Source organism: Myotis myotis, unplaced genomic scaffold, assembly GCF_014108235.1.
Source record: "Myotis myotis isolate mMyoMyo1 unplaced genomic scaffold, mMyoMyo1.p scaffold_m19_p_9, whole genome shotgun sequence".
Lineage (NCBI taxonomy): Eukaryota > Metazoa > Chordata > Mammalia > Chiroptera > Vespertilionidae > Myotis > Myotis myotis.
Window position 1 is genome coordinate 83,115,088 of NW_023416401.1, and position 25,376 is coordinate 83,140,463.

Here is a 25,376-nt window from a genome sequence, read left to right on the forward strand (position 1 = left end):
TGGGGAGGGTGTCTCCTCCTTGCGCTGTCCCAGCTTCTCCTCCCCCCCACCAAATGGTATTTGCTTTCCATCCCCTTGACTTTTAAAGGGCTTCATTTCATACCTCTTTCTGTGTCACGTTCTACTTAGCATTTTCAGTTGTCCCTGTCTCTCACAGCCGCTTTGGAGGAGAAAAAAAAGGTCATTCCATAAATCTAACGTGTTATTAGCACGACGGCAGTGCCGATCGCTCTGACACTCCCCGGGCCGGGAAGGTAGAGCTAATTAGTCGGAAAACTTACTTTTCAGGCGTGAGTCATGGAAGCAGGTGTCAGGGGAGCCTTTAACAAGGCCCTCGCGTCTCGAATGATATTTCCACTCTGCATCACTGCCTGTATATTGTGATAGTGCACTGAGATGCACCCCCTCCCCAGCCCCCAGTGAGAGAGAGAGAGAGAGGTGCTCAGAGGCCCAGCATCCAATGTCAAAAACAGATGCCTTTCTACTTCCTGGCCCTCTATCCGGTTTCCCTTCATTTTTCATTCATTCATTCATTCATTCAACAAGTATTGATTGAGCACCTACTAGGTGCCAGGCCCTGTGCTGGGTGCTGGGGGTGAGCCATGTGGCTGAGTTTCTGCCAGCACAGCACTGGCCTCCGCCTGCTGGAAACGGACCATACGCGAGCAGCAGAGAAATTAACCAGGCAATTTGAGAGATTGATGAGTGGGTGAAAAAGATCAAGCAGGTTTGGAGGGAGAGTGGTGGTGGTGGAGGTGCCGGAGTGGACTCTTTAGGCATGTGGTCAGGGGAGTGATGGGAAGGAGCCAGCCACGCAGTGTTCTATGGGAAGGGCAGTCCCTGCAGAGGGATCACAGGTGTGAAGGCTCTGAGATGGCAATGGGCTAGGTCAGCGCTCGGCAAACCGCGGCTCGCGAGCCACATGCGGCTCTTTGGCCTCTTGAGTGTGGCTCTTCCACAAAATACCACGTGCGGGCGCGCACATACAGTGCGATTGAAACTTTGTGGCCCATGCGCAGAAGTCGGTATTTTGTGGAAGAGCCGGTGTTTTATTCCCCACGTGATGGGCGGCCCGTGATGGGTCTAGCAGGGCAGCCAGTGACCAGGTTTGCTTTAGAGCAGGGGTGGGCAAACTTTTTGACTCGAGGGCCACAATGGGTCGGAAAACTTACTTTTCAGGTGTGAGTCATGAAAGCAGGGGCCTCATCCTCCGGAAATTCTGTTTCTTTTGTTACTAATGTTGTGGCCCCACCCCATAACAAAGAAACAGAATTTCCGGAGGATGAGGCCCAGAAATCAGGATTTTAACAAGATTCCCAGGTGATTCTAATGTGCAGCCACGGTTGAGAACCACTGCTTTAATTGCATGTGATCCACAGTGAAGACAGACACGCGGCTGCGGCAGATTGTATTTTTTCTCCAGGCACACCCGTAAAGCAGGTCTTTGCTGGGCGGGCTATTTACATGGTGGAACGAACACGCCATCTCCTTATCGAGGGACACAGGCTGGAGGGCTGGGTCGGGCGGGGACGGTCACGCTGTGTGCTGGGACCAGCTCGGCTGGCTGAGGAGGGCAGGGACCCTTCTGGGATGTAGTGGACATCCCCCCGGGGGCGTGCACGGGGTCAGTCCTAGGCCAGGGCCACGTTCAGAATTGGCATGAGCCTTAGAAGGCGTCTGCAGTGATGGCGATAGCGTCAAGCCGCAGGCAGGGCTGGGGGTCCCGGGGGGGGGGGGCGGTGGTGGGCTCTAGGCTCAGTTCTTGTCTCTGGTGTCCGAGGAGGCACTTCCGAACAAGATGTCACTGTCCTGGGACAGGCCGCTCAGCTGCGACTTGGTTTTGATGAGGAACTGGGTCCTCCGGAACATCACCCGCTCCTGCTCCTGTTTGAGCTCCAGGTACGAGCGGGAGAAGGTGTGGAAGATGGAGGTCACTGGGAAGGCCATGAGGAGGATGCCGCTAAGGATGCTGCTGAGCGCCACCACCTGGCCAGGCGTGCTCCTGGGTACCATGTCTCCATAGCCCACAGTTGTCATGGTGATGACCGCCCACCAGTAGCAGGCGGGGATGCTGGTGAACTCGGGGCTGTCGGCCATCTCGTTCTCGATGACGTAGAGGAGGGGGGCAAAGAGGGCGATGGCCACGCAGAGGAAGAGCAGCAGGAGCCCGAACTCCCGGGTGCAGCGGCGGGCGGTGAGCCCCAGCGTCTGCAGCCCCAGGGAGTGGCGGGCCAGGCGCATGACGTACAGGATGCGCAGCGCGCGCAGGACCCGCAGCACCAGCCCCACCTTGTCCAGGTAGCTGTTGCCTGCGCCCGGCTTGCGGCGGCCGGAGGCCGCACCGTCCACCAGCAGGGTGATGTAGTAGGGCAGGATGGCCACCAGGTCGATCAGGGTCAGCGGGCTCCGCAGGAAGGCGAACTTGCTGGGCGCCTGGATGAACCGCAGGAGGAACTCGAGCGAGAACCAGCCCACACACACCGACTCCACGATGAAGACGTTGTGGCACATCTGGGAGCACTGGCCCTGGGGGAGGGGAGAGTCCCGGGAGAGTCAGCGGTCCCACCAGGAGGAGGACGGAGCACGGCCCTGGGCAGGGCGCTGTGCTACCTGGATGACCCCCCCACCCCGCCCCCCGCCCCTGTCATATGGCCCTGGGGCCTCTGCCTAGTTATGCACACCTCCTGGGAGATCGCTAGGGCTTGAGGTGTCATCTCGATGCTGACCATCTCTCTCTCTAGCCCAGGCCTTGCCCCTGAACTTCAGAACCCAGATGGGCTGGGCTGCTCCTTGATGTCACCTCTCGGTGTTTGATGGGAGTCACAAACTCCTCATGTCCCAATCCAGCTCCTGATTGTTTTAAACATTTATTTTTGGTGAAGTATAATTAACATGTAAGTTTAAGGTGTCCATGTGCTGACTGGTGCATCTACACATTGCAACATGGTTACTGCCATAGAGCAGACACCTCTATCATGCCACACAATTATCATTTCTTTTCTGTGGTGAGAACAATTACGATCTAGTTTCTTTGTAGAGCTGTACACTTGAAACCCGTGTAATTTACTAACAAATGTCACCCCAGTAAATTCAATAAAAATTAAAAAGGATCTAGTTTCTTTGGGCTCCTGCTTTCACCAGCCCGTCTGTCGTACCCCTGATTAGCAAACAGTGATCCCACCTTTCCCATTTTGCTCAGGACAGGAGACTTAGCCTTGTCCTGACACCTCCCATGTCATCCTCAGGAAATCCCGTCAGCTCTTTATTTAAGATTATTCCAGAATCTAACCACTTCTCACCATGTCCACGGCCCCAACCCTGGTCTAGCCACCATCCTCTCTCACCTGGACAGGGTGGGCACCCCCCTCCCTGGGCTCCCTCGGCCTACAATCCATTTAGCACACATAGCCAGAGGGACCCTGAGCCCAGGAGTCAGATCCTGGACCTCCTTGATCAGCAGCCCCCATGACTCAGAGGGACAGTGCACGTCTCCCAGGGCACACATGGCAGCTGCCACCCCGAGCTTCTCGCCCTTGCCCGCCTCGCTCACCTGCTCCCGCCTCGTGGGTCTCCTCACTGCCCCTCCGCCAGCCCAGGCTCACCCCCCAGCAGGATTCCTCTTCCCCAGACACCCACATGGCTCTGCCCTCCTGCCTCCAGCTCTTTGCTTCAATATCACCTTCCCAGGGAGGCCTTCGTGACCCCTTGTTTAAAAATCACCCTCTCCCTTTGTCCTATACCCGGTTCCCCTTATCCCGCTCCATTTATTCATAGCGCTTATCATCTTTGAATATGCCTTTAAGTTACTTATTTATCATGTTTATTGTCTGTCTCTGCCCCCTCCTCTCTGTCCCAACAGACTGTAACCCCAAGGATGGGGCAGTTTGTCCACTTGGAAAGGCCCAGTGTGCTGCAGGTGAGCAGCTCATATGTGTTACCTGCTGGACGGAAGAGCACTGGGATGGCGTTCGGACGGGGGGGGGGGGGGGGCAACTCAAGGCCAGGCGGGCAAAGGAAATGGGGGAGCTGAGCCATTTGGGGTGGAGGCTGCCGGAGAGCATGGCCATCACGTCCACCCCTTGATCGCTGCCCTGAGCCACTAATTCAGGCTTGAGACAGCCTCACTGGAGAAAAGCTGGAAATCTGGAGTTTTCCATGAAATCTCCTGGATTTTAAATGTTGTGATAAGTCAGCACAAAGAAAACACTCCATCGGCCTCTCACACACACCTGCGTGCTGCTGCCTTTGGCAGGCGGGCTGCCAGCTGGTCTCTCTGGAATATAACTGGATGGTGGTGACCTCAAGTTCAAAGGGGCCTTTTGGCAGAGAGGAAGGCACTGCTGGCTGTAGCCTGGGGCACCCCGCGGTCCCTGGGCACAGCAGGGCTCTGCGAGTCCTGCTCTAATAGCTCTCTCTCTAGAAATACGTTGGGGCAGTGGTTCTCAGCCTTGGCTGCACATTAGAATCACCCGGGAATCTACTTAAAATCCTGATTTCTGGGCCTCATCCTCCGGAAATTCTGTTTCTTTGTTATGGGGTGGGGCCACAACATTAGTAACAAAGAAACAGAATTTCCGGAGGATGAGGCCCAGAAATCAGGATTTTAACAAGATTCCCAGGTGATTCTAATGTGCAGCCCAAGGTTGAGAACCACTGCGTTATAGGCTGGAGAGATGAACTCATACTTGGGGGCTCTGAGGTCTCAGACTCCTTGTTCTCACATGTATGGTCACAGGGGTGTCACTGTCCTCCCTCCATTGGCCTTGAAGCTCCTTGAGGCTGGAAGACGTGTCCTGGCCACCCTGCCTCCCTGTGGTGCCTGAATACATAGACATACAAATGGTCCTCAAGGAGGAACTGAAGCAGTGAGCCCCACTGCTCCCCAAATGAAGTCAGAGAATAGTACTGTCACTGAATCATGAGAAAGGCTAAGTACTACTTTTTAAAAAGCAAGTTTCAGAAGTTGAATAAAACAGTGGCTTCATTAGTATTTTCCTGATGAAATCAGGGTCACATATGTTGGAGCTGAAATAAAATCTATACTAATCTAAGTACACGTACTTCCAGACAGGTCTCAAATGATGAGCATTTTCTCTGCCTTTTTTTTTTTTGGTAGGTGAGGAAACTGAGGCACAGAGAGGTGCAGTAACCTGCCTACAGATACACAACCAGAGTGGGGGAAATCAGATGTAAATTTAGGCCATCTGGCTCTAGTCCTGCCCTCTTCATCAGTACCCCTTATGCCTATCAATAGTTAATTTTACGGGGTGAGTGCTGTTGTTGCAACACTTGTTTTTAAAATTCAACGTATATAGCACTGGCCGGTGTGGCTCAGTTGGTCGGGTGTCGTCTCGCGCACTGGAAGGTTGTCAGTGCGATTCTAGGTCAGGGCACCTGCCTGTGTTGTGGGCTGGATTCCTGGTTGGTGTGTGTAAGTGTGTGTGTGTGTGTGTGTATGTGTGTGTGCAGGAGGCAGCTGATTGATATTTAACACTCACATCGATGTTTCTCTCTCTCTCTCCCTCTCCCTTCCTCTTTCTCTAGAGAATAAAAAACTAATAAAATAAAATTCAATATATAAAAAAGTGCCAGATATCCTCTGTGGTTTATAAATGCAAAAGTATTGCTACTTCTTCCATAATGCATGCATGTGGAAAACCTCACATGGTGAGTAGTTCTAGTTCTCCATCAGGGTACACAGCCAGTGCTCAACAAATGCTGGCTGGCCTGATATTTGGATTAAGTTCATACTGCCAAACCTACTTCTCCAACGCCTATACAATTTATACCTGTCTAAACCTTTCTGTCTGTCTTGAAACTTACACCCAGAAACCCCATGTGTGGGGAAGGGGGTCCCGACTCAAAGGCCCAAGGGTCTCACACAGAAGGAGGCTGAACTGGGGAGCAGACGTCCGGGGACTCAGCTCCCACCGAGAGGGGCTGCGTGGGGTGGCAGACCAGCAGGCCCCACCATACAGATTTTTAATGGGAGCTGGGAGTTTGAATTTTTAAATGAAAAAATGCCTTACTTTTAAATGTTGGGGCCCTAGCCGGTTTGGCTCAGTGGATAGAGCGTCGGCCTATGGACTGAAGGGTCCTGGGTTCAATTCTGGTCAAAGGCACATGCCTGGGTTGTGGGCTCGATCCCTAGTGTGGGGCGTGCAGGAGGCAGCCGATCAATGATTCTCTTTCATCACTGATGTTTCTATCTCTCCCTTCCTTCCCCTTCCTCTCTGAAATCAATAAAAATATATATTAAAAATAAGTAAATGTTGGGGACCAAGTCAAAATTTTGGGGAGTGCAGCCCATGACCCACCTTTGTGGGCTATCTGAGGACTCTGGCTCCATGTGGAACCCATAGTTCCACATTTAAGAACACAGAATTTGGACTCGGTCAGACCTGGGTCTGGGCAAGCTGCTGGGCCTCAGTGTTCTCATGTGTCACGTGGCTGAGAGCACGCCTGTACAGGGTACAGGGTACAGGGTACAGGGATGCTGGAAGAGTCTCTGTCAGAGTGGATGCAGGCAGGGTTGCAGCAGCCCCTGGCTCTCCTGCTAAGTGGTAGCCCTGGGAATGGAGCACGCCCTGCGCCAGCTTCTGGAGCAAACCCTCTACACGCATTCACTTATTTAACACAAAGAAACGCTCACTATTTGAAGACACGAGCACACCCGCATCCCTACCACAGAAGTTACATTTCTGGGATATTTTTATACAAGGGAACTTGGAAGGTTGAGAAAGGACTTAAGTCGGTGAAATAAATGATGATGTGTCATGTGCTTCAGGCCAAGCACATCATAAATCACGCCATCCATTTATTCACTCATTCATTCATCCAACAGAGAGTGCTGGAGTGCCTTGTGGTGCTGGACACTGCTATAAGATACTGGGGGCACAGGGCCTAGACTGGGACAGGTAGGGAGCCCCTATTTGAATGTGGAGGAGGATGACATACTGTCAGGAAGGAGGGAGGATGGTCCTCAGCCAGCGCAGTCAGGGAAGGCCTCCTGGAGGAGGTGACACTGTGAAAGTTGTGGACTTCTGAGAGGAGGTGGCCTAGCAGACAGCTTTGTCTCCTGTCCTGAGTGACCGTCCCCCATGCAGCAAGTCTCCCTGCATATAGTTGTGGGTTCTTACCTGCTCCTCCTCCTCCCTCAAGCTGGGCAAGGTGCTGATGGAGAGATTGACAGCGGTGATGGTGACAAAGAGCACTGACAGGCAGGCAAACACCTTGCCTGGCAGCCCTGAGTGCGGCCTCTCCACCATGTCACGCAGCCTCCGCATGCAGTGGCCCCGGTGGCCATCACCCTCGGCCAGGCCTTCACTGTCCTGGCTGTCACTGTCCAGCGGGTCTTCCTCATCCTCCCGCTCCACCATCTCGGCAAACTCCTCCATCTTCTGCAGGTAGCGGCGTTTGCAGCAGCCGTCCAGGTGGTCCTCGGCGATGCCCCAGTACAGCAGCTCCTCCTGGAAGGACAGGGCACACATCTCACGCAGCAGCCGCAGCTTGCCCGCCCGCAGGAAGGTCAGGATGGTGCCGAAGGCCCCCGGGTTGCGGTCGAAGAAGAACTCGTTGCAGGTGACATCGTAGTCATCGCACACGTTGAGGATGTCGTCAAAGTTGGTGCAGGCCTTGAGCTGGCCCAGCCGCGTCATCGGGAACTCCTCGAGTGTGGTCCAGGGCAGCGAGTACTTGATGCCACCCACATTGATGATGATCCGCCTCCGGCGGTCCTCGGGCAGGCCGGCCTGGCGGGGCTCATCCTGAGGCCGCAGCCGCTGGGCCCGGCGGTAGAAGACGCCCTTGAGTGACTGGCTCTGCGGGAAGAAGGCCGGGTGGGAGGAGGCGTCGGAGGTGCAGCTCAGGGCGCTGTAGTCGTAATCAGAATTGTCTCCTGGTAAGAGGGTCATTTTGAGTCTTCACATCCCTCTCCGGCCTGGGGGAAGAAGAGAGGAAAGACCCTCAGTGACTCCCGAGTCTCAGCTGACAACGCTGATCCTGCGATTATTTGCTGCTGTGGACTCAACTGTGTCCGCCAAATTCATAGGGAGAAGCCCTAACCCCAATGGGACCATATTCGAGGTGGGGCCTTGGGGCGGTGACTAGGTTTAGATAAGGCCATGAGGGTGGGGCCCTCATGATGGGATTAGTGCCCTTATAAGGAGCCCTGCCCCTCCACCCTGTGAGTGCCCAGTAAGGGGGCACCATCTAAAAGCCAGGAAGAGAGTCCTCATCAGAACCCCACCAGGATGTTGGCCTGATCTCGGACTTCACCTCCCCTCCTCACCCCGAACTGTGAGCAATAAATGTCTGTTTGTGAGCCACCCAGTTCAGGTATTTGGTTACAGCAGCCCCAGTGGACAAAAACATTCACTTAAGAGTGAAAATAGCAACGGCATCCTTCAGCATTCCTAAGTGTTACAGTTCCTCCACATCCGCCTCATTTATAGAAGTATGCTGAGAGCTGCTGTGTGCCAGGCACTGCTATAGGCTCTGCTGATTCACAGCCACACACAGAATCAGTCACGGTCCCCGGCCCATGGAGCTGGCGTCTCACTGGGCTGCCAGGCAACCTCTGTACTATTATTTACTTAAAACTTCCTTGTACATTAGCCCCAATTTTTTTTTTTTTGCATTTATTTAGCTTGTAAAGGTAGTTTAGTGTAGACCAGTGGTTCTCAACGAGGGCCAATTTCTCCCCCAGGGGACACATGGCAATATCTGGAGGCATTTTTGATTGTCATGTCTGGTGGATGTTACTGGCATAGTAGATAGGGGCCAGAAATGCTTCTGAAATCCCTACAGTGCACAGGCCAGGCCCCACAACAGAGAATTATCTGGTCCCCAAAGCCCATAGTGCCGAGGAGGAAAGGCGCTGGTGTGGTGGTTATGAGCATAGACTTGGAGCCTCATGGCCTGGGCAAGTTACTCAACCTTCATGTGTTCTAATGTCCTCATCTGAGAAATGGGTATAAACATATGACCTACCCCATAGAACTATCAAGACGATTCAATGAAGACTACTTAATACAGTGCCTGGCACATAGTAGGTATGCAATGATTATTATTACTATTTGTATTTATCTTGGAGGGATATTGCTCTCATAAATGGGAAAAGTATATCATTTGCCACCAATAAGAGATAATGTCCAAAGAAATACAGTTATGATAACAGTGCCACATTCATTCACGAATCAGCAAACGTCCTCTTGAGGATACAGGCGTGAACAAAGACAGGCATGCTTGCTCCTCCAGGAAGCCTTCTTGGCTTTGCCAGCTAAATCGAGCTCCCTCTGCCCCCCCTTCATAGTGCATTTATCTCCACTGCACTGATCACCCATTTTTAGAATTATCTGTGTGCAAGCCTGGCTTCTTTATTAGACTCCCTGCTCCCTGGCGGGGGGGGTGGGGTGGGGGGGTGGGGTGGGGTGGGGGGGACTGTACTTGACTCATCTCTTAATCTCTGTGCCCAGCAGCTTCGGAGCTCAAAGAAGTGTTTGCTAAATGAGTACATTTCCTGCTGGAGAGGCCGACATGGTGAGGGTCCTTCTGAGAAACTGAGGTCAGAGTATGAGCTTACGTAGACTCCTTCCTTCCCAACCCTCCAAGCTAGAACGAGGTTGCTTATTCATCCATAGCTCCTGGGCTGAATTTGGTTCACAAATATTTTTCCTGGCTTGGAGAAGATTTTGAAAGATAAAAAATTTTATGTAAAAATTCATATTCTTGGTTTCTCTTGAAACCCAGACTATCTGGCAACATTTGGCCCAAATTCCAGCTGAGAGATGACTGTCCCCTTTAAGCAGGGCATGCATGCTGCCATCTGCCACAGCCCCCCACTCCCTGTTGCCTTCCTAACACCCCTCTACTTCCTGGCCCCTGTAGGCATTAGAGTTTGAGATCCTCAAATCATAGCAACAGAGGTTTCCAGAATTAAGCCAATCTATAGAAAAGTGGTGAGTGTAATCTCTCTATATAAGAGCCAAGCAACCAGAACTACCCAACCACCGGTCGCTATGATGCACACTGCTGAGGCCAACTGCCGGATGGGGCCCCAATTGGCCCCCCCAACCTCCTGCCCCCAACCTCCTAGAGCCCCTCCCCTCCCCCTCCCCCAGCCGCTGGCCCACCCCCAACTGCCCTATCAGGCTCGGGCGGGACCCCACCCCTGCACGAATTCGTGCACCGGGCCTTTAGTTGCTTTATAAAAGCACCATGCCTCCTCCAAACCTAGTCCCCATGGAAGCACAGGGCACCATCAAAACCCATCAATTCCACATGGAAACTCATTTCCAGTACCTGAGTGTCAATGTGTACCCTGAACGGACACACACACACACACACACACACACACACACACACACACACCTGTTCAGATGAGAAACAGTGTTTAATAGGAGTCAGGGTGGGGTTTGGGGAGGAGATCTTTCCTAACAGGAATCCTTCAAAAGTGATGGTTTCGTCACTCATTTACCTTTGGGGAAAGCTAGTTTCACAGGTTGGGTTTGGAAAGACCAGGTTATACCTGTGCTTGAAATAAAAATGATTTGGTTTTAGAGTATTGAGAATGCTATTAACTTGACCTAAAATTGGAGTCCATCTCCTCAGGCAAAGCTGCCATAATTCCCCCCTTTCCCCCTCCCCCCCACACACAAGAGTGACAGGCGTCCCCTTTAGGCACTTCACACCCCGACCATCATCTTCAGCTCTGCTGCTGTATCTTTGCCACCGAAGACAAGAGGAACCCGACATTCTGTTTGGTGAGAATGATGGAGAATGATGATGACGGAGGCCAAGGAACATTCCTCTGGCTTTGCAAGCCCCGGAGGGCTCCTGTGAAACCCACAGGGGGTGCTGTCACCCCCTCTGCTCTTGAGGAATTTCTTCTTCCCATCCCCAGTGTCCCCTCCAGCGGGAAACTCCCCCAGTGCGTGTTAACTCCTTTCTTTCTCTCACCACTGGGGTCTGTTGTGAGTAACAGCCTCCGCGTCCTGTGTGAAAAGTTATCCTGTCTCAGCAGACGGTTCAGGATGGAGAGGAGGGAGAAGCAAACGTCATTCAGGCCACTCGTCCTCAGAGGGCCACACCTGGCATTTGCTGGCTGAGGAATGGGCACACTTCTCCTCGCTCCCAGTCCAATGGGTGTGGGGGGACGGCTCCACATGCTCCAGACTCTATAGTCCCTAATGAAGGTCATAAACCCAACAGGCCGCCAAGTCCTGCTTCTGGAAAGTAACGCCACTTCTCACCCAGCCTGACACCCTCACAGAAAACCCGGTCTTTTAAAAGTTCTCTGTGGTGTTGGGTCTGTCACTTCGAGAGCATGATGGACAATAGTGATTTTACCTCTGAGGGCCTATGGATTCCAGCTTGAGGGACAACTTGCTGACCACCCCAAGCTGGGGAAGCAGAAGAGCCCACGGGCTCTGAAATCCGGAGACGCGGGTTCAAGGCCAGTCACTGTGACTCTGGGCAAGACATGTCTTGCCTCTGAGACTCAGTTTCCTCATCTGTAAAATGGGGATATGAATAGCTCCCGCCTCCTTGAGTTGTGGTGAAGACTAAAGCAAATGACACAGTGACATGATTGCCCCAATGCCAGACATGCAATGGACACCTGCTGTATTATTATAAGCTATGGGGGAGGGGGGAAGAGTCTGTCATCTCTCCTTCCACCAGCCAAGGGTGACTCTTTTCTTGACCTGATCCAGTGGGATTTGAACCCAGCATTGTCTGAGCCTCAGAGCCCACTGCTGGGGGGATGCGGTCTGGGGTGCCTCTGGGAAAGGCACCAGGGATGCGGAGGGAAATGAAGGAGGCTGCTGCCTTGTGACCCAGGAATCCCACTGTGGGTAGATTTCTCAGATCTGGGTTTACCGGGGTCTTGGCAGACATTGCGGTAATAAATTATTTGCACTCAAATCCTTGACTCAGGATCTACTTCTGGGGAATCAGATGTAAGAGAGGAACAAGGTACAAGAATGTGCATCCCATGTTGCGGGTCGTGCTAAGAGGTCCCCTCGTGTCCATCGGGGCGAGGTTGGGGGGATGGACAAGGGAGTCGTGGTAGATGCAGATGGTGGAGCCCTGTAGATGGCACAGGAATTGGAAGCAACAAACTAGATGTAGAATTAGGAACACATTTAGGTCTTGGAAACATGGTGCCGAGTGGAAAAAGAAACAGAAGTTTATAGCACTATGCTATTTATGTAAATGAGCACACACACTATTACATATTTTACAAAGACTCATGTACATGCAGGGATCTATATCACCCACGGGGAGGGTGCCTGGAGGGAGGGAAAGGGGGACAAGAGTGGGGAATGGGGACTGCAAGGAAGGGGCCAGTGAATAATATGGCCCAGCCCAGGCCCAGGATGAAGAGAGAAGTAGACAGAGTGTGGTTAACACAACTCTGGGCTTTAATCCAGGTAAAGAAAAAAAAAATAAAGAAAGAAAGAAAAAGAAAAATGGAAGCATAAGAGCAACCAAGCCACTGGGTTCTGACCGGGCCTGATGCTCAGTGGAGATGCAGACGTCCCAGCCTCTCCCAGACCTTCCCCAGATGCTGGAGGGGAGGCCCAGGAGTGGGCATTTTGACCGGTTCCCTTAGGAAGTCTCACAAATGCTCAGGAGAGAAAGAGAGGATGCCATGAACGCCTAGAGATCCCCCAGGGACTGGGGTGCAAGAGCTGCTCTGAGCTTTGGAGGGGAGCCCCTTGCCCAATCTCTCAATGTCCTTGGGGTTCTGGAAGGCTCTGTGGGCCCTACATTTGGGGAGATTCACTGGAGATGTGGAAACCCTCTGATTTGAGAGAAAAAACTGCATGGGGAACGGCCTGATCAACTCCCCGGTGTGAGCCAGCAGATCCACCGACACTCCCACGTGAGATCTCCTGTCCTCTTGGGAGGACGATGTTCACCAGCAATGCCTGAGGGCCGAGCACACGTTTCCAAAGACAAATGAGAACTCACACCGTAAGCAGTGCTGAGTGGCAGCCCCACCATGAAGCCGCTCTGTGGCCAGGGTCTGACTCGGGCGGGGATGCACAGCTTGGTGGGGTAGGAGCAGGGAGCAGGAGGGGACCCCGCCCTTCCATCCTATGCTCATCCTTCGGACAGAGCTCTCTGTCCCTCTTCTGAGTGAAAGGGGGGGCTGCAGACAGACAGAGCGCACGCGCACGCTAAACAGCCATGGCGCTATAACAGCAGCAATCTCAGCCTCCCTCAATCGCACACTAAGTCCAGGCCCCATGTAAGAGCCTTAATTCCGTGAGCCACGTGCTTCCCTCAGAGGCAGGTGGTCCCATTAACGCCCCCACTTTGCAGATGAGGAAACTGAGGCTTTGAGAAGTGGGAACTCAGGACTCTGATAATAAGTGACGAAGCCAAAATCAAACTAAGCCTGTGGGACTCCAAGCCAAATCTCTCTGACTCTGCATTTCCCTGCTTCCCCGGAGGCGTCCTGGGGTGCGAGCCAGAGGTCCTTTCCCATGGGGTGCATGTCTCCACCACCTGGGTCTCTCAGCTCTGTTTTCTTCAGACAAACTTTCGGATGGTCTTTAGGGATGCGGAAAAGCAGGCGGTGGCTGTGGTCGGGGGAAACATCTTTATTCCTGTTGTGCACTTGGCACAGGAGCAGAGGAAGGAATCAACAAAATGCCTGCGTTTGTCAAATTCTGAGTGGCCATTTTGGCTTCTGGGCAGAAGCCCTCCTGTGGCACCAGCCAGGCGCGAGGGTGGGTCTCTGGCTCACCATCTGTAACAGACACTGGTGAGACACGCCCCTATGGTGGGCAGAATAGTGGTCCCCCAAAGACGTCCACATCCTCATCCCCGGAACCTGGGGCTATGTTACCTTACGAGTCAAGAGATTTTGCTGGTGTGACTCAATGCAGGATCTGGAGATGGGGAGAAGATCAGATGGTTTGGGTCGTCTGTGGGCCCTGTGTACTCACAGGGGTCTTTGTAAGAGGGAGGGAGGAGGGTCCGTGTCAGAGTGTGATGACGGAAGCAGAGGTTGGAGTGATGCGGGGCAGGGGCCAAGGATGCAGGCAGCTTCTAGAAGCTGGAAAAGGCAAAGAAATGGATCCTCCCCAGAAGGAGCACAGTCCTGCCGAACCCTTGAAGCTAGCCCAGAGACCCACTTTGAACTTCTGATCTCCAAACACTGGAAGACAATACATCTGTGTTGCTTTAAGCCACGAAATGGGTGGTAATCTGTGACGGTCACTAACTAACACAGCCTCCAAGGCAACTTCTTAAAAGAAAAGCGTTTCTTCCCCAGAGCTCCTGAGGTTCCTTCTCACACCACACCTCCCAACCTGTGTCCTTCCCGCATCCCAAGCAGGTGTCCGGGGGCCCATGGCTCTCTCCACGCTGCCCTTCCCCTGCCAGGGCGGCTTCCTCGGCCAGGGTGAGGGCTCCTGGCTGGGATGACTCAGACTTGGGGGATGCCGCATTAATCTCCAATTAAAACGTGAATCAAAATGGGTCCAGCCATTAGCCTGGCCCAGGTCCTGGCATGTCGAATCTCTCCGAGAGACGCTGTACCCACGGGGAGAGCTTTCCTAGCTGCCTGCCGTCCATCCTCATCGTAATCCAACCAGGCTGAACCTTGGCCGGCTTCTTTTGAGCTGGGGCCCAAGTTCCTGGGAGGGGGGTATATTTTCTGGGAGCTGGGCTCTTCCCTCTACCCCCACCTACCCCCACATGAGTACGTGTGCCAGAGTCACCTGCCCTCCTCACCCCCCACACCCAGAAAAAGAGACAGAAAAAGAGCCCTCTAGAGCCTCCTCACTCAGCTGCTGCAAAATACCACCAAATGCACATTTGCCTTCCACCAGGAGGTGTTTCGGGGTGCGAGCCAGAAGGCCCTTTCTATTTGTCTCCTTGCTGGGTGAAATTTGGGAACACAGGCGTAAGCAAGGGAGCAGGCTTGGGGACGCAGCGGAGACCTTGGGACAGCAGGAAGGAACCACCTGCTTGAATCACCCCTCAGTTCTTCCTCGGCGAGGGTGATGGCTGCAGTCTGTGGGGTAAGCCGGGGTGGGGAGGTGAGGAAGGGAGGAGGGACAGCATGGAGGTGCCTGCCTGCCCGGGAGGCGTGAGGCGCGGGCGTGAGGGCCCGCAGAGCAGGGGAAAATCCGAGGCACAGCTCAGATCCTATCTGTAGCACGTTCACTCTGTGCTCTGATTTTGTTAATCAAACACAGCCGGCTATATAATAAAAATGGCCAACAGTGATTGAGTGCTTGCTGCTAGACCTTCTTGCCTCTCCCTTTCTGTTAATTCTACTTGGAGTGGCCCTTCCGGCCGCCATTTCCCACTCAGGGACTCCATTTCTGGGTTTAATGAGTCAACCAAGAGTGGTTTCCCAGACCTCTATATCTTTCGACAACGGGAAATGTTGACTCTTCATCACATACAAGAAAAGGGATGTGGAGAAAGGCTGGCCCAGTCAAGACACCCTGCAGGGTCCAGAGGGTTAATCCCTTGAATCTCAGGACACAGGTCTCTGTTCTCTTCCCAGGGGCAACTCCCTCACCTCTCGCCAGAGCCCAGTTGTGTGCCTGGTGCAGAGAATTCAAGGGGGTGGTGGGACCCCAGGCGGCTCCAGGGCAGCCTGCGTTCTCAAGCCTCCAGGCAGGAATCGAGGCTGTCTTGTTTCCAGCACATTCATGGTTCCCCGTGGGCTTGGAATGTGTCCCACAACAGACATCTTCCTGCTGGAGAGGGCTGGGCTAGGGAATGGCTGCTGAGGGCCATCCCCAGGGGCCATCCTGCCCAAGTTTCCAACACCTGCCCCCTCAGCAGGTGCTCTGCAGAGCTCCCAGGAAGAGGGCATAGGGGTCAAGCTCAGGTCCAGCACAGCCTGAGAAGTCCAGACCCTGGCCATGCGCCCCTCCCCTGGCCCGGCAGTGGGACTGGTCTCCAGCAGCGAGAAACCTTCCCTGGGGAGGCTGCCCATAGTGGCTCTGACTGCAGTAACGTGTGTGGGTATCAAACACGCCCTGTGACAAACCTCTGCTCAGATTCACAGAGGCAGGAGCCTCCCCCTATCCCTCCCAGTGTGCAATGAATCAGCTCCCGCTCCCTCCTCTCACTCCCCCTGAACTTATCTCGAGGTGTCAGCAAAGGTGGGCGGGCAGGTATCTCTGGGTCTGTCTCATCCACCTGGGTGACTTAGGTGCCTGGCACCCTGCAAGTGTGTAAGAATAGCAAGTGTTTAAGAAAATGCCTGCTGAATGGACAGTTAACTCACGGGCCTCATGGGTGGGAGCCTGCCTTCCTCTGTAATGTTAGATCACTGTTTCTCACCCCTCCTCCCCATTCCCACCCGCCCCTAAGGAGCCTCTGAAAGACCCTTCCTTCTACCCTAGAACCTGTTCCAGACTGCCTTCTCCCCTGGGGAATGAACACACTCCATGGCCACGGAAGAGCCCTTCTACAACGTGTCCAGTGACTTTCTGCCCTACACACACGGGGGCTGCTGGGACAGCCACCCCACAGGCTGGGGGCTCTTCAAGGGAGGGCTGGGTCTTAATTCTCTTTAGCTGTCAGCTGCCCTCTGCCCTATCCGTCCCCACCCCATCCTTCTCCTTGCATGTTCTCTCCCCAGCGCTGGCCTCAGTAACTGTTTGTTAAATGAATGAAATAATAGTTGCTAAGTCTTGGCAGGGTGAGCTGTGCATAGTAGGTGCTCAGCCAATCTTTGTCCAATCCACGAATGAGTGAATGAACTTTTCTCCCTTCCTTTCTCACTCCAAAGCTCCAATCCATTCAGGCTGAGCCCCTCCTGAGTAGGGGGACCCTGAGGCTGAGGTGGTGACCACCCACCTTATCTATCAGATGCTGGAGCCTCAGGTGAAGGGTTGTCTGGGAACCCCCATGGCCTAGCACACAGTAGGCACTCGTTAGAAGCTTGCCGAGTTAATGAATGACTCAATGAAGCCCACTAGTGGGAAGCCCCATTCCCTGCCTAGGGATGGAGTGAATGAGCGAGTGACAGTCGCCCCATCCACCTCCCCCAACACTCCCTCCTCCCAGGATCCGCAAGGCGGTGAGACACCTCCGCCTCCTCTAGGATCATCTCCCCGCCCCCGCACCCCACCACCAAGTCACCGCCGTGGAGAAGGTCCCGCACTTCGCACCCTGGTGACCCCCCTCGGGAAAAACACCAGCTGGTCGCGCACCGTGACCGTGGCGAGCGCGCTCCACGCCCTGTCCCCCGCAGGTGCACCTAGATCCTCCGTCGCCCCAGGCACCCTCCCCGGCAGGTTTTGGGGTCGGCGCCGAGGAGCCCCGAACGGTCCCCGAGCCCGAGTTTGCAGGCGCGGGGGCCGGTCGGGACTCGGTGGCGCCTGGCGAGGCTGCGGCGCGCAAAGTTCCCACCTCAAGTTGCCGTCGCGGCGTCCCCGCCTCGGAGTTGGCCGGGCCGCGGCTCCGTCCCCCGCGCTGCCCGCGGGTCCCGGGCGAGAACCCCGGCGGCACGGGGCCGGTGGCCTCCCGGGACTCCCCTGCCGTCTCCTGGAGCCGCAGGCAAGCGCCGGCTCCCGGGCCCGGCTCAGCTCCGCACTCGGACCCAGGGCCGCCCGCTCTGCCTCGCCGTCCCCGCCGGGCTCCGTGTGCGCCGGGAGCACAGCACCGCGCGGCCGCCGCCGAGGGAGGGAGCGGGGCGGGAGGCGGGACGGAGGGAGGGACCGAGCGCGCGGCGGGCGGAGGGGCGGTGGCAGGCGCGCGGCGCCGTCTCGCCCCGCAGTCCGGGCCGAGGCCACGCACCGGCGCCCGGCGTCCGGGTGTCCAGCTCGCGGCGCTTCCGCGGACGGACAGCGCTCCACGCGGCCCCCGGGCTCAGCCGGCAGCACGCGCGCAGCGCCCCCCGCCACCGCGCCCCCTCTCCCGCCCCTCCGCGCCGGCGGCCCGCGTGGTTCCCGCGCTCCACCGCCTCGGGGCTGCTGCGCTCCAACCGCCGGGGTCGCGCGTGCCTTCCCTGGCGGGTCGCGGGCGCCTCTGGTCCGGGACCCTGGCGCCACCGCTGCGGGGTCTCCGCGGGCACGCACAGCCCCCGCGCGCCACTGTCCCGGGCCGCGCGCTCCGCGCTCCAAGCTCCTGGGGGCCACACTCGCCCTGCCTCGTGCTTTTCCCCGGAGTCCAGGGGCCTCATTGCCCTGGGCCCCTCATGCCTCTGCGGGCGCCTTGTGGCGTCAGCTTCTTAGGGACAGCATGTGCTGGGCGAGGTGTCTTCCCTTTGGGGTCTGGGGTCCGCATGTGCCACCGCCCAGAGTCTGCGTGGCCCAGCGGTCCACGGTTCTGGGGTCCCAGGGTCCCGCCCTGGGGCACAGGCAGCCGGCTGGGAGCAACGCCATTGGTAGGAGTCCCCCTGCTTTTGCTGGGGTTTGGGTTGGACCGGAGAGGGCGCCACAGCAGAACCAGACTCTTTTATTTTTTATTTTTGCTGTTGTTTATTGATTGATTTTAAAGAGAGGAAAGGTTGGGGGGGGGGCGGGGGGGGGGAAGAGAGAGAGAGAGAGAGAGAGAGAGAGAGAGAGAGAGAGAGAGAAAGAAAGAAACATCCACTTGTTCCACCCATCCATGCATTCATTGTGTGACTCTCCCCACAACAGGAAATCAAACCCTGGCATAGCCTTACCATGCTCTAACCACTGAGCTACAGGGCCAGGGCCAGAACCAGCCTCCTAAGGTCTCTTGCCTCTCACCTTTCTTTCCTCTTTTCCTTCCAGTCTCTACAGCCTTCTCACATCAGAGAACCAAGGCTGTGGGCCCTGCCTGTGGCCTTCTCCTTCAGGGAGGGGAACAGGCTCCGGAGTGGAGGGTGCCCGCTTTTCCCGGGATTTCATAAAGAGGGTTAGAGTGTTCACTCATGTGGCAAACCTAGGCTCAGGTGCCCTGGAGGCAACCACACCTGCCTCAAGAACTCACCTCCTGTTGGGGGAGGGACAAAACCAGGAACACTGCTGACATGCACAGCAGGGTGGGGTACAGTGAGGGGAGAGAGACCACTTTATTTTATTTTTTGCCTATTTTAAATATATATTGATTTCAGAGAGGAAGGGAGAGGGAGAGAGATAGAAACATCAATGAGAGAGAATCATAGATCTGCTACCTCCTGCACACCCCCCACTGGGCATTGAGCCGGTAACTCAAAACTGGGAGCGTGTACCGACTGGGAATTGAACTGTGACCTCCTGGTTCATAGGTCAACGCTCAACCATTAAGTCATGCTGGCCAGGTGAGAGAGACCACTGAGATGGACCCATGAGGAGGTGACTGAGCCCTGACGAGGTGAAGGAGCCCTGGGTGATCTGTGAAGAGCTTTCCAGGTGGATGGAGCAGCAAAGGCGATGGTCCTGGAGCAGGAGAGAGGGAGGGTTATCTGAGGAACAGGGACATCGGAGAGGGGACTGGGGCGGGTGTGCAGGAGAGGTGGTCCCTGGAGTACACTTTGAGAAGCAGCTCTGTGTGAAGGGTCAGGCCTCGGCCTGCCTCTGCCATCTGAAAATTGGGGTTTTTATATATGTTTTCCCTTCTCATTGTTGGTCTTCCCTCGAGACACCAAGCTCCATCAGGGCCAGGGCTGTGTGCTGCCCTCCCAGCATCTTCCGAACCGCCTAGCGCAGACACACCAGGCCTCGGAAATAATTGTTGGTGGAACACTCAGGACCGTCCTATGGGGCAGATTTCACTATCTCAGAGGGACCTCGAGGATGTTACCTGAACCCTATGGAGGGCTTGTTAAAACCCACATGATTGACCCCAGCGCCCCCGAATTTCTGGTTAGAGGGACCCTTCTAATAAGTTCCTTGGTGATACTGTTGCTGCTGGTCTGGGGATCAGAGTGTGAGAACCACTGATGCTGAAAGTTTGAAGCTTAGCCCGACTTGGTCTCACTTCCAAGCCCAACTGAGCTACCAGATCCATTGGGGATTGAAGCCTTACTGCCTATTGTGTGGGGGCAGCTGGACCTATGAGCACCTCTGTGAGGAGCTGCTCCCAATGGCTGGGCCTGTCAGAACGCTGTGCACCTGAGACAAATGTTGGGGTGACCCATGAACAGAAGACCCTGAGACACTGGGTGGAAACCATCAAGAAGGGTAGTCCCTCCCTCCTTTCCTGCCTCCCCCCACCGCCCTCATCCACCTCACATACACAGACTCACTTGCTGTGCCCAGGAGTTAAATTACTGCCTGATCTTATCCTTGACTTGTGCTAAACTATGTCCAATAAAATTCTTTTAAATCCTTTTAAGGAATTCCCTCTTTTCAGTCCCCCCTCCCTTTAGAGCCTTCCAGATTTTCAGCTCTTCATATCTTCATTTTCCGCCTGAGAAGCATTCCTTCCCAAGCTGTTGTGTGGAAATAGATGTTGGTGCTGCCTGTGAAAGTTTTCTGAAAAGATGGGATGCTCCTTGCTTGCTGAGCACCTTCCAGGTGTCAGGGGGGGTTGCTGAATGTCAGAGGTACACACTGGGCCAATAGGTGGGGCTCTGGCTCACAGACCTGTTATATTTGGCCCTGCTGGGTTAAATTTTTTTAAACAATTTTGAATTAGTTGCCAACCTTTAAAAGTTGGGAGAGTTCACATAAGTTCTTTTTTTTTCCTTTTGATACATTGGGAGACCTGGCTGACATCCCTCACGGGATGGTGTGCTGGTGCCGGGTCGTGGCCTCCCCAGCTCTTGCCTGTGGTTTGCCCCTCAGCCCACATTACGTCCTTTAAGTTACCACGGGCCCAGGGAATGGTTTATTGCTGGTCTCTTGCGCTGGTAAATTGTCTAGGGTCCGATAGTAAATGGCAAAGCTGTATCTGAATCCAGGTCTGTGTGACCTAAAGCCCAAGCCGTGGCACTGAAAAACAAGCCGCTATCGGTATGGGTGGCAGCACGCGCCTGGCGCCTCTGGCCCCGAGGAAACACCTTAAAAGGGAGTTGCTGTCAGCGGTTTAAGGATATGCCTTCCTTCCCATTCATAACCAACTGTCAGTTAGTCATAAAGTTCTGGGTTGTTTTTCTATGGCCTAAAGGGTTATGCAGAGCTCTCCAAACTTTTTTTATCCATCTTCTCCCTTGAGACGAAAAGGCTTAGATTTGCAAGGTAACTGGTTATTTGGAGGTGAGTGTGGGGAGGGGGTGGGGGTGCTGGTTTTCTTCCTTAGCTCTCTGGGGTGGGGGGAACCTAACTGGGTGTTTGTGTGTGAGTGTGTGTGTGTGGGGGGGGAGCGGGGGCGGTTTGCAGCTTGTTGAATTGGGGTGGGGCTGGGACGATTTTGCCTGCAGTCACTGCTCCAGGCACTCGGCCTCCTCTCTGTGCCTCGGACACCCCACGCAGGCTCCGTCCTTCTGTCTGCAGTGGCCTTCCCGCGGATTTCCACACAGCCATTCCTTCAGGTCTCAGGCAGTGTCACCTTGGGATCTGACTGAGACCTGTCCTGGCCGGGATCGGGGTGCAGGGGGTGAGGCTGGGGCATGCAAGGGCACAACTTTACTTGAAGCTTTCTTTTAAAAGTTGATATTTTGCTCATAATAGATTTGTTTTGTACTAATTTTGATTAAAAATATTCTATGAAAATGTTATTTATTTATTTAATTTTTTTGGGGGGGGGGTAAGAGTTTATTTGAGCCAGACTAATGACATATGCCAGGGAGCAAGATCTCAAATGTTATTTATTGTGATTACTGACATTTTGGTGCCCCCTTACATTTTGCATCCCAGTGGCGGGCCCCACCTGCCTCACTCCAGCCCCGCTTTGCTCCTAGCCCCCAGGGAGCTCTGGATGGGGAGTCAGGAGACCTGGGTTCTGGGCCAGCCTGTGCCATTAGACTAGCTGTGTGATCGGACACAAGACCCCTTGGTGCCTTGAGCCTCTCAGCTGCACTACTGACCAGGGGAGGGGTTATACTTTAGTTCTAGAATGATCCAAGATACCTACTAAAGCTCTGATATGTTGTGCATTGTCTCGTGGACATGTTGGGGCTGTTTCAGACCTCGCTGACACTGGTAATGATGGGTTGTCACTGTCCTTTTCCCAGCACCTCACGCGAGGGGTTCCTCTGTGCAAACACCGACCTTCAGGGCTGCAGCATGCCATGGGATTGCAGCCCTTGCCCATTTCCCCCGTTTGGGGGAAATTTTCAGTTTTGGAGGTGAGTGTGGGGAGGTGGTGCACTCTATTCTTTGATGTCTTGCTTTTTGTCTTTTGGTTCTGTCCATTGGATCATGGCACACATGTTCATTAGGGACTGAGCAAGCACTCGGGACCCAAAAGACACAGGTCAGCCCACAGATCCACATGCTGCAAGACGTCTGCATGGGGTGAGGACTTCCAGCCAAGCCAGGGCCATGTGGAGAGAATGGTGCACGGCCCTTTCCCCTGGGAGGACCTGCAGTCCTGTGGTCTGCAAGTGCCATCAGCCCAGGGCACCTTCCTGACAAGCGAGTGCCACAGGTCTGTGTTATGGTTGTCCTGGTCCCGACACTCACAGCCCACCTCCTTCATCCAGCTTTCCTCCACTGCTCCAGCCCTCAGGGGACTCGCGCCTTCGCTTTTCTCTCTAAGCCTTTACCAATTAATAGGCGTTCAGTCTAGAGCTTAATTAAGCTCTGTCTAGAGTTCCTTGTTGCTTCAGCCTGGCCAGAATGTCCTGGTTCTTGCAGGGAAGGGACACTTGCCTGGCAGTCGGTAACAGCAGGGAAGGCTCTGCCCCCCAACTTAGAGGGTACAAACAGGTACATCTTGCTCCATCGGCCATGCTTTAAAAATGATGAATTATGTGCCAGTATTTGAAAATTAGGAGACCTCATAAAAAAATCTTCATTTCTGGCTTCCCTTGAAAACTTAGAAGATGTGCTGACCCTGAATGTACTGGTAAAATTGTCTGAGGCTGGCAACAACTTTTTCCATGAGATGGGGTATAGGTTCTCCAGTTTGCCACAGTCTCCACTGCTCCTTAATATCTAACACTGTGCTTCCTTTACTCATCTACCTGCGTGGCTCCTATAAACATTTGAGATTTTGTTGTTGTTGTTAATCCTCACCTGAGGATGTTTATTTCCCATTGATTTTCAGAGACAGTGGGGCGGGGGGCAGGAAGAGCGAGAGCGAGAGCGAGAGCGAGAGAGAGAGAGAGAGAGAGAGAGAGAGATGAGAGAGACACATTGATTGGTTGCCTCTCACAATCGGGGATTGAGCTGCAACTGAGGTATGTGCCCTTGACCAGAATGAAACCTGCTAGCGTTTAGTCTGAGGGTCAATGTTCTATCCACTGAGCCAAATCGGCTAAGGCAGCACTTGATATTTTAACTCTGGCTTTCAACTTTTTTCTTTAGGAGGAAAGACAGCTCCTTAGAGCTGCTATGCACCAGCAAGGCTAGAGGAAGGCTGGGCATTATTGCTGAAGATTGTTGGGTAGATGTGGGAGGGGAGAGTCAGGAGGGTGCTTAGCCTCTTGGTATCAATGAACTTAGATGGGTGTTTGAACCTGGTTAGTACTAGTTGCTTTACTTGTATATACAGAGACATAATTAATGTGAATATAAAAGAATACATTTATAAAAATTAAAAGGAGCTAACTTATGGAGAGCATTTACTTTGTGCCAGACCTGTTCTCAGAGTTTTACATTTAATTCATAACAACCCGATGTGGTCAGTACTATTATTTCCCCTATTTTTAGAGCCGAGACACAGGTAAGTAATTTGCTCAGGATTACAAGAAGCCGTGATTGCAACACAGACTGAATGGCCCTGAACCTCAATTTTAGCAGGATTGCAGCTACCGGGAGATGATGGCTTTCTAAATGGTTGTCTTCCCTGCATCGTCTCATTTCCTGGGATTGTAACCTGTCTCCCTCCTGCTGGGAGTGCAAGGTTTGAGGCTCTTTGCCTTTGGCACAAGGTGGAAGGCACCCCGTCTGCAGGTCTGTTCCTGTGGGCTGTTTGATCTGGGGCAAGAGGAGTGGACAGGATGGGAGTGGGCAAGAAAACAGTGGCCCTGCCACCCAGGACTAGGTCCCCTCAGACAGCCCATGGACCCCAGAAGCGCAGGGCCCACCAGCCAGCCCTGGGTATGAGCTCATCGCCGTGTCCCCGAGTCTGAGGTCAGCACCCTGTGCAGCACTCTTGCTGCAGTGGAAGATTTTAGTGTCCTGTTGTTACTTTGCATCGCTTCTGGGCTGTGTTCCCTCTTATTTCATTTTCATCTGAAATCCTGAGCTCACTCCCCTCAGCAGCTGACGGGACCATTTATTTCCAAGGCTGCAGCCAGTCGGAGGGCTGCTGACAGCTAAGCGGAGCAGTCTGGGCTTTTGCCACCTGGTTTTATTCCTGCAGACAGGCATGGGAGAAACGACGTCTTCATTTTTGCAGCGATGGAGCTGTCAGAGCCTCAGAGCTCCCGTTCTCATCCTTTTTGCCCAGAGGGCACTGCTGTGGCGGACTCTGCCTGTTGGTCTTCTGCGAGTTTGGACGTAAAACCTTGAAGGAGCACAGCCTGAGCTTTGCAAGGGTCCTGTCCAATGCCCTCCCCTCCCTGCCCCCCGAACCTCCCCCAGGATCGTCAGAGTTGGACCGGCTTAGAAAGATTGTGTTGTCAAACCTTCTCTCAGATAATGAAACAAAAGCCCAGAGAGGGTAAGAGACTTGTGGGGATTGCACAGCAAGTGAGTGGCAGGGGAAGGCTGGCAGGCTGGGTCCCCGCCCTGTTGTACTACGCCAGCCTGCCTCTTAAGGGTCCCAGGGGGCCAAGCCTCGAGGGGCTCTGCCCTAAGCACCAATGCTCTTCAGCCAGGTCTTCATGGGGCCCCTCCTCCCTTCATCTTGGCTCAGATGCTCTCTCCGCAGAGAGGCCCCCTCACGCCTCTGCCTAAAGCATCGCCCCCCCCCCCCACATTCTCTCACATCCTCCATGTGCTTGTTCCCAGGGCTCTGACCAGTATCTGAAATGATCTCCGATGAGTTTAATTTACATTTGATTGTCTCTCCCTCCAGAATGCAAGCCCCACAGGGGCAGGGACGCCCGGTGTCCGCTCCCTGCTCTCTTTCAAGCACCTGGCGAAGAGGGTCTGCAGGACGCTCTGTGGAATGAAGGAAGGAACCTCGCCAGGTGGGTTTGGGGGACTTCAAATGACCCTTAAACAAGGAAACCGTTTTCAGGAAGCAATGGACATTTAAGTGTCTGCCGGATCACTTTTGTTTGCTTTAGATAAGGGTTTTATTGGTGGAAACAAAGTCCACTCCTAAAAATGCTCCGAGGACTAGACATCTAGCCCCACTTTCGAGGGTTCACTTGGCACCGTGTGCTGAGCCGTGGGCCTGTGCCACGCCCGTGCAAGGCGCTGGGCACGTGGAGACGAGGAGAA

At 54.1% G+C, this 25,376-nt stretch overlaps 1 protein-coding gene across 1 annotated transcript; it reads right to left on the minus strand.

Moving 5' to 3' along the window:
• Positions 1 to 1,741: 1,741 nt before the first annotated feature.
• On the minus strand, positions 1,742 to 17,655 carry KCNG1 (potassium voltage-gated channel modifier subfamily G member 1). Its single transcript, XM_036322728.1, has 3 exons — positions 17,398 to 17,655; positions 7,140 to 7,939; positions 1,742 to 2,526 (listed from the first exon to the last, which is right to left on the minus strand). Exons 2-3 carry the CDS (start codon positions 7,911 to 7,913, stop codon positions 1,756 to 1,758), a joined length of 1,545 nt encoding a protein of 514 aa, XP_036178621.1. The 5' UTR covers positions 7,914 to 7,939; positions 17,398 to 17,655; the 3' UTR covers positions 1,742 to 1,755.
• Positions 17,656 to 25,376: the final 7,721 nt, after the last annotated feature.

What these genes read in the sequence shown, in the direction of transcription:
- KCNG1 (XM_036322728.1), bottom strand. Translation starts at nt 7,913, where the DNA reads ATGACCCTCTTACCAGGAGACAATTCTGATTACGACTACAGCGCCCTG. An exon ending in TGAGGGAGGAGGAGGAGCAG is followed by an intron (nt 2,527 to 7,139) that starts GTAAGAACCCAC and finishes CCCCTCCCCCAG; the next exon opens with GGCCAGTGCTCCCAGATGTG.